We start from the raw sequence: 8,745 nt of genomic DNA on the forward strand, positions 1-8,745 counted from the left end.
CTCCTGAGCTCAGGGCCAGACAAGTCTGCTCCAGCCCTGGCCAGGAGCCAGCCCGTAGCTCCAGGGTCTGAAAATCCAACCTCAAGTGATGAGTAAGGGCGGCTGTGAAAATTCCGACACTCATTACACTGAGCTCAGCCCAGTAATTTGTTTTACAGGCCAATTAATGATGCTGAAGAGAGCCAGGATGTGGGAGCAGCCTCTGGCTTCTCCCAGCCCTGTAGCTGCTCACCTCTCTCCTGTGAATGGCCTCCTTCAGCAGCCCCACCACGTCCTCTCCCTCGCAGCCCGTGGCCTTGAAACCTTTTGTCCACTTCAGGAGAATTCCCTGTTGTGGGAAAAGCCGCAGTGAGTCCCCCTGAGGAGCCAGGCACAGCCAGGGGTGCTGCCAGGAGGGCTGGGCTTACCTCGTCCAGGTTGTTCTGCTGGCAAGGGAAGGAGAAGGTGAACCCCAGCGGGAGCGACACGCCCTTCATGCCCATGTACTCCAGGAAGTCAGAGATGCAGTGGACAATGTGGTCAAAGAGCTGGACGAGCAAAGCCAAAGGGAACAGTTACCACCACAGCCAGAGCCCAGCTGGAAGCCAAATTTCTGGGGGTTCTGACCCATTCCCAGGCCTGCTGGAGTGTTCAAATCGCTCCCAGGACTTTGAACGGAGCAGGACGCGGCTCAGCTGCACTGCGGGAGGCGAGCAACCCCAAAAGGCTCAGCTCACCCTCTTCCCACCCACAGCGTGGCCAAACCCCTGCATTATCTCCACCCACAGGTCCCTGGAGGGCTGGGGGCCAGCAGGGAGGTGACACAGGAGCCCAGTCCCTCTGCAAGGGATCCCCCCCCAGCCCAGTCCGCTGGGGATACTCCCAGTCCCCAAGCACTGCCTGGAGGCCTTTGCAAAACTCTTTCCAAACATGTCTCACTGCTTGAGTTGTGGTTTCCCTATCTGGGAAATGGGGATGATGCTTATCTGCCCTTGTGGAGTGTGTGGGATTCAGGGAGGCTCGCTCATGTCTGGGAATAACACCATTTCCAACCTAAAAACCAGACCCCAGCTCCCCAAGCTCCGGAGCCTTGGGCACAGCTGGCTGCCCTAAGGCCAGGAGAGCCCCAGCCCTCCCCACGGCTGGTTCAGCTCCCTGGAAAGGCAAAAGCAGCTCCGGGGTCAGCCCTGCTGCAGCCAGCCCAGGGAAGAGGCCCCTTCCCCTCCCTGCTTGCCCACGCTGACCTCCTCTCCCGTGCCCTGCATGATGTCCACAGGGATGGAGTAGATCTTGTTGTGCATCTCCACCCCGCGCCGCATCCCGTTCCTGACGCGCACCAGCAGCACGCGGAAATTGGTTCCTCCCAGGTCCAGGGCCAGGAAATCTCCCTTTTCTGCAAGGCAGAGAGGATCTTCAGGAGAGATCCCAGCACGGGGCATGCAGGGTGGGGCCCGGAGCAGACAGGGACCTGCCCTCCTCCAGGGAGAGGGACGGAAATGGAGACGTGGCTGGGGATAGGAGGGAACAGGGGCTGCAGGAGGATGGAGAGGTTTGTAAACCCGAGTTGGAAGGGACCCACAGGGATCACTGAAGTCCAGCTCCTGGCCCTCAGGACCTGCACCAGCTTCAAGCCAAGGTCAGGCACTCGCCCAAGCCACAGGAAGAGCCCAGAGCACAACCCAGGATGAGGGTGGAGGGAATCCCGTGGCAGGATTTGTGGCCAGGCTTTGTGTAAAATCAGGTGCAGAACGTCCCAGAGGCTCAGTGCTCTGCCCAGTACCAAACTGGAGGTTTGTGCCACTCCCACCACAGAGGAACCGGCCACAGCAAAGGATCCAGCCCCTCCCAAGGACGCAGGACATGCAGGGCTCACACACAGCGGTTTTACACGGGACACCTCACCTGTTCCATCGGGAGTGGAGCACACGTAGGTGGGCAGCATCTTCACCGTCGCCTCCGCGTGCGTCTCCTTGCCCAGCCCTTTCTCCATCTCTATCCTCATCCTCTCCTTCACCTCCAGCAGCTGCTCGTGGCTCAGCCTGAGGGGCTCCAGGATCTTCTGGCGGGCCTGGTGCTGTGCGGCCAGCCTGTAGGCCACGGCCGTCACCATGGCCGCGCCTTTGCCGCTGCCGTCCTCGGAGCGGATGAAGCGGATCTCGCAGTCGGGCAGCAGCTTCCGCACGGTCTTGTGGAGGCGGCGGGCAAAGCTGGGGAGGAGGAGGAGAGGGGACCCGAGTGTGACCTCTGGGACACCCTGGGATCCAAACGAGGGGCCTGAGGGGATATTTGGAGGCGCTTCTCTTGTGCTGAGCTGTGCGCACTGCTGGCAGCAGCACATCCCTCTCTGTCCCTGTCCCCAGCACCCCCAGATCCATGTCCCTGTTCCCAGATCCCTGTCCCTGTCCCCAGACCCTGCTGTCACTGTCCCTGTCCCCATCCCACACTCACTGGGGGTGTTTCTTGTACACGGAGCCATCCACGCCCACGGTGGAGCGCAGCTTGTCGCCGCCCTTGTTGTCGCGGATGCGGCGCAGCACGGCGGCCAGCGTGGCCCCGCAGAGCGCGGCCGAGCGCGTGGACACGATCTGGCAGATGCGCAGCGTGGCCACGCAGTCCTCGTGCGACGGCTCCAGCCCCAGCTTGCTCAGGATCTCGTGCGCTTTCTGCAGCCCCTCCTTCTCCCTGGAACGACAAAAGGGGGTTTGTGCCAAAAGGGGGGAACACAGCATGCGGGTGGTGGCCGAGGCTGGCTCGGTGCTGCTCCATCCACGGGCTGGGACACAGGAAAACCCTGGATCCTACTTACTTCTCGATGGCTGACACGAATCTGGTCTCAAAGTGGCCCGTGGTGAGCAGATCTGGCGTGAGCCTTCCCCCAAAGAGCAGCCCGTCCTTGGCCATCTTCACCAGGATGAGCCTGACCAGCTCCCCCATGTACATCCCGCTGATCATCTTCTCAAACCTGCCCGTGGGGAGGCATGGGGTGCAATCAGGGAATGGTTTGGGCTGGAAAAGCCCCCCAAGGTGATCAAGGCCAGCCATTCCCCAGCTCTGCCAAGGCCACCACTAACCCCAAGTGCCAAATCCAAAGCTGTTAAATCCCTCTGAGATGGTGACACCACCACTGCCCTGGGCAGCCTGTGCCACACCTGATGCCCTTTCAGAGCAGAAATATTCCCAAATATCCAACCGTAACCTCTCCTCTCTCTCCATTATCTCCTCCCAGGCCTCCTTTTGTCCAGGCTAAACGATCTGTGCGTTTGGCTGTGTGTGCCATGAGGTGGCCACAGGCTGACCTGAAAACCCCTTGGCAGCCTCCCATCCCAAACAGAATCTGGGTAATCTCTTCCCAGAGCACTTTATCCCATCACTGAGCATATGAGGCCATGTGGACACGACCATCATCCTGCAAAGAGACCTCGTGGCCACCTGCAGGGGCTCGGTCAGTTTGCAGGGACCCCCAGGCCACAGCAGCCCTGTGGGGAATGGGAGATCTGTAGGATTGGGATGTGGACGTTGGGTGAGGCCGTCTGCCTGGGCTGGTGGGGGACTTTGCTGGCCAGGAAGGGAACAGGAATCATTCACATGAGGGGGTCACGAGGGCAGCAGGTGGGGCAGATAGCCCTGGTTTGGGACAGAGCCCTGGTTTGGGACAGAGCTCTGGTTTGGGACAGAGCCCTGGTTTAGTACAGAGCTCTGGTTCGGGACACAGCCCCTCTCTGCACCAGTGACAGAGGACACGCTGACCCAGTTAGCCAGGCTGACCTCCCCAGTCCCAGTAACTGTGGGAGGATGGACAATGCTGAGCAAACCACGAGCCCGAGCCAAGAATCCGCTCACAATTGTTTGCCAGGGTTGAGCGAGCCCATGTCGATCTCGCGGTCGAACTCGGTGCGGATGTCGTTGAGCACCCCGTCGTCACCAAAGGCTCCCCACTCCATGTTGATGCACATCCTGCCCTCGTCCCCCTCCACCAGGTCGATGTGCCTCATCTCCTCCATGTAGCAGGCGTTGGTTCCAGTTCCTGGGCCAAGCATGGGCACAGGGTGAGCGGGGACACTGCCTTTCCTCATCCCCATTGTTCCCCATTCCCATTATCCCTTATTCACATTATTCCTCATTTCCATTATTCCCCACTCCCATTATCCCCCATTCCCATTATCCCTTATCACATCATCCCCCATTCCCATTATCCCCCATTCCCACTATTCCCAATTTCCCTTTGGCCACAGCCCAACACACCAAAGAAAGCCAAGAACTAAGCAAACAAACTCTGGACAATGCTGGTTTTCCAGCACTGGTATCCCCCTCTTTCTTTTCCCCCAGAGACCCCCAGGTCTGCAAGAAGCAGGATCTCCCTCTGGCTCTGCTGGAGCCCAGGAATCACCCCCAGCACATCTTTCCCCTGGCTGCAGCTCACCAACAATGAGGCCAACTTCACAGTTGTGGTCATCGTAGCCACAGGTCATCATGGTGCCCACGGTGTCGTTCACCACGGCCACGATGTCGATGTCAAAGTCCTGACAGGGTGGAAAGGAGAGAGGCTGACCCAACAGAGACAAAACTGACCACAACCCCTCCCCGGAGCCCAGGTGTCCTGGCCAGGAGCCGCGTGCCCCCAGCCCAGGCTCTTACCCCTCTTTTCTTGATGGACTTGCGCAGCAGGGACACCACGTCCCTGCCCTCCACGCTGCTGCACTTGAACCCCTTGGTCCACGTCACGAGGATGCTCTGCAGGGGAACAGCGAGAGGAAGCCTGGAGGTGACCCCTGGCTCCTGGCACGGGGGGGAGCCCCCCGTTATCAGCTCACCAGCTGCGCTATCAGCCGCAGCTTCCGTGCCAGATAAAGTTTATGGCCACCAAGCAACACGTGAGCTGCTCGTTGCTGCCCCGGCAGCAGGAACTTGCTTCCCATGACCGGCTTTGATTGAGCCCTGCAGCAAAACTTGTTCACGAGCCCAAGGAATGCTCCTTGACCCATCCCTGAGGGGTGGATGGCCGGCTGTGCCTATGGAATGCTCCTTGACCCAGCCCTGTGGGGTGAGAGGCTCATGGTGCCTTTGGAATGCTCCTTGACCCAGCCCTGTGGGGCGGGGGGCTCTTAGTCCCCTGTGGCCAGAGGCAGCTGGCCAGGGGCTGAGCTGAGCCCTGGGGGGAGGAAAAGAACTCAATTCCAAAGATTTGAAACCTCCATCCAATTCCAAGTCAATTTCAAAGATTTGAAATCTCCAGCCCTATGGCCACAGCCCCTTAGGGAGGCAGACACTGCCCTGCCTTAGAGCTGGGGAAACTGAGGCACTGATGATGTGACCCCGGTGAGGTCAGGGGGCACGGACCCTTCCTCCTGCATTTCTGCATTTCCCCAGCCCCGGGTCTGCAGGAGGAGAGCATTGATCCTCCATGGAGCACAGAGAGGATGGGAGGACCTGCTGGGGCTGGTGAGCTCCATGGAGCCACCCCCTGCCCTTCCTGGGGGACAGGGAGAGCCAGCATCACCCCCAGCCCTTCCTGGGGGACAGGGAGAGCCAGCATCACCCCCAGCCCCTGCCCTTCCTGGGGGACAGGGACCCACCTCGTCCAGCTTGGTCTGGTGGCACGGGAAGGAGAAGGTGAAGCCCAGGGGGAGCTTCTTGTCTTTGATTTGCAGCTTGTCCAGGAAGTTGGCCAAACACTCAGCAATGTGGTCGAAAAGCTGGAAAAAAGGTAAAGAGTGACAAAAGGCCCCAGTGTGAGGGGATGCCACGTCCCCCGTGGCCAGCGCTGGCTGCCAGGGATTGCCAGCAGCATCCCCAGGGCCAGCAGCGCCCCAGGAGCCCACCTGCACCCCACTGCCCCTCAGCAGCTCCTCGGGGATGGCGTAGATCTGGTTCTCCATCTCCACCTTGCGCAGCCCGTTGTCCGACACCTTCACCCGCAGCACTCGGAAGTTGGTGCCCCCCAGGTCCAGGGCCAGGAAATCGCCGTCCTCTGTGGGTCAGGACAAGGACAGCGCGTTCATTCCCCCGTGCACAGAGCCCCGAGGTCACCACCCCCTCCCAGGAACCGGGAAAATGCCAGATTTTGTATTATATTCCATCATTTTGGCCATTATTCTATTTTTTCGGTATTTTATTGGAGCAGTTGCTGCATTCCCTGCCCCTCCTCTGCCCCCACAGAGGATCAATATTTTGACCATCACTGTTGCTTTGGGGCATGAATCCCACCCAGAAAAGCCCAGACCAGCAGGGATCTGAGGGAAGATGAGCTGCAGCCTCAGGCTCCATCAGGAAGGAGGCAGCAGAGCCATTCCTGACCCTCCTGATGCTCCTGGAGGCTCCTGAACCTCCATCCAAGGGGTTAAACCCTGATGGCAGCTGTGGGAACTCCTCAGCCTGGTTTTTGCTGTGCTAAAACCCCTCAGCCCAGCCCAGGCTCCCTCCCTGCCCCAGGAACGCCACACGCTCCTGGAACGTGGCTGCAGGAAACCAGGGAGGGAGAACATCCCAAAGAGCTCCGGGGCCTCACTGCTGCCTTCTCCAGGCACAGCTGCTGTGGAATCTCTGCTTCTTTTTTCTTTGCCAGGGCTAGGATTAAACGTGCAAGACAGAACTTCTTGCTGGGACTCAGATGTTTATTGGCTCTTATCTCTGTTATACTCTCACAAACCCTGAGCTCTGCAGCACTTCACTCCAACAAACTAAAACCGGAGCCCCGCCGCTCTCTCTCCAAGGCCTTTTAAGGATAAACTGTCCAATTAAGAAATGACGCTGAAATTATCTTTACTTTTAACCTAATAACCAACCACCCATGGCCGCAATGGGGACTTTTTAAACAATTACACAAAACCACCCAAAGCCGTGGAGAAGGAGAGGAAGGAGAAGGAGAAATAGGAGAAGGGGAAGAAGAAGGGGAAAAGGAAGGGGAAGAAGAAGGGGAGGAAGAAGGGGAGGAAGAAGGAAGGAAGGTGAAAAAGAAGGACCAGCCTCTGCCCTAAAACCTCCATCTTGCTTTATAGATTTTCCTATATTCCAAAACCTTAAAGTTTTCTACCCTGTGATATCACAAATTTCTATCCAAACTCCACACCCACGATCCCAGCGCTATCACTCAGTTTTGGAAGTTTTCTCCACGGCCTCAGGTCAGTGCAGGGGGCCAGAGCCTGCCAGCACAGAAAATCTGAAATTCCCAGTACGCAGGGCTCCAAGAAGGCTCCTCCAAGGGCAGCCCCAGGGCTGTCCCCGGGCTGTTTGGGGCAGGGAAAAGCGCCCAGCTGGCTGTTTGGGGGCAGGGGAAAGCCTCTCTCAGCACTCAGAGCCCCGAATGTGCTGCGCTGGCTGCCGGGGCCGCTTTGTGAGGCACAAAAGGGAACAAAACCCGCGGGCCATCGGTGCCATTGGTATGCACAGAGCAGCAGCACCTGCAGGGCTGCGGCTGGAAACGGCCCCGGGCTGGGCATCCCCAGCTGGAAACAGCCCCAGGATGGGCATCCCCAGCTGGAAACAGCCCCAGGATGGGCATCCCCAGTGATTCCAGCTGGAAACAGCCCCAGGATGGGCATCCCCAGCTGGAAACAGCCCCAGGATGGGCATCCCCAGTGATTCCAGCTGGAAACGGCCCCAGGATGGGCATCCCCAGTGATTCCAGCTGGAAACAGCCCCAGGATGGGCATCCCCAGCTGGAAACAGCCCCAGGATGGGCATCCCCAGTGATTCCAGCTGGAAACGGCCCCAGGATGGGCATCCCCAGTGATTCCAGCTGGAAACAGCCCCAGGATGGGCATCCCCAGCTGGAAACAGCCCCAGGATGGGCATCCCCAGTGATTCCAGCTGGAAACGGCCCCAGGATGGGCATCCCCAGTGAGAACACCTCAGGTGACTGATCAATACCTGCAGGGCACAGAGAACACCTCAGGTGACTGATCAAAACCTGCAGGGCACAGAGAACACCTCAGGTGACTGATCAAAACCTGCAGGGCACAGAGAACACCTCAGGTGACTGATCAAAACCTGCAGGGCACAGAGAACACCTCAGGGGGAGATAAACCCACCAGGGATAAGAGGAGCCAAGAGGGGCACAGGGTCTCAGCTGCTTGGGGCTAACCCGGGAGGATCCCCAAAAAAGAGCAGTTTGGGGGAAATTCCTGTGAATTCCTGGGTGGATCAGCTTTGCAGCAGGAACAGGGCAGGGAAGGTGGAACATTCCCAGCCATGCCTGGAGCGCGTGGTGGGTGCCAGGTGTGGGCACTGCCCCCAGTTTGGGCTCCCAGGTCTGTGATAAGGTATCAGCCCTGGTGCTGAGCCCACAAGCCAAACAGGCAGGGCAAACACAGAGCCCTGGGCCCAGGGGCTGTTTGCTCTCGGCAAAGGGTGAGAGCTGAGTGCCTGGAGAGCCTGGTGTGCTCCTGGAGTGGGGGACCCTGTCCCAGCACCTCAGGGAGCCCCCCTCAAGGCTTCCAGCCCAATTGCACTGCCTGGGAACCCTCTGGCAAAGGGGATTGGTGACAAACGAGAGGAAGAGGAAAAGCTGGGAGCCCCAGTCCTGGCCAGGGAGCTGCAGCCCCTGGCACTTCCCACTGCAGCTCCAGAGAATTCACGGTACCAGGGAATGGGAAGGGACCCTAAGGAGCCCTCAGCTCCTCTCCCCTGCCCCTCCACTGGACCTGTGGCCCATCCAGCCTGGCCTTGAGCACTTCCAGGCAGACACAACTTCCTTGGGAAGCCTTGCTGGGATGTGGTAACCCCCCGTGTTCCCTGGGGATGGAAACAGAATTTCTTTCCAAGCCTTCC

At 59.0% G+C, this 8,745-nt stretch overlaps 1 protein-coding gene across 1 annotated transcript in view; it reads right to left on the reverse strand.

Annotated features, from left to right (window-relative positions):
• Window positions 1–8,745, reverse strand: part of LOC102042831 (hexokinase-2) — a 25,712-nt gene that overhangs the window by 6,621 nt on the left and 10,346 nt on the right. The window contains exons 3-13 of the mRNA XM_005430537.3: window positions 5,799–5,947; window positions 5,553–5,672; window positions 4,615–4,710; window positions 4,400–4,499; window positions 3,820–4,003; window positions 2,786–2,941; window positions 2,428–2,661; window positions 1,882–2,186; window positions 1,224–1,372; window positions 408–527; window positions 233–328 (exon numbers count right to left, since the gene is read on the reverse strand). Of these exons, the coding sequence (XP_005430594.1) occupies window positions 233–328; window positions 408–527; window positions 1,224–1,372; window positions 1,882–2,186; window positions 2,428–2,661; window positions 2,786–2,941; window positions 3,820–4,003; window positions 4,400–4,499; window positions 4,615–4,710; window positions 5,553–5,672; window positions 5,799–5,947 (1,709 nt within the window). The remainder of the gene's footprint in view (window positions 1–232; window positions 329–407; window positions 528–1,223; window positions 1,373–1,881; window positions 2,187–2,427; window positions 2,662–2,785; window positions 2,942–3,819; window positions 4,004–4,399; window positions 4,500–4,614; window positions 4,711–5,552; window positions 5,673–5,798; window positions 5,948–8,745) is intronic.

Source organism: Geospiza fortis, unplaced genomic scaffold (assembly GCF_000277835.1).
Source record: "Geospiza fortis unplaced genomic scaffold, GeoFor_1.0 scaffold687, whole genome shotgun sequence".
NCBI classification, from domain to species: Eukaryota; Metazoa; Chordata; class Aves; order Passeriformes; family Thraupidae; genus Geospiza; species Geospiza fortis.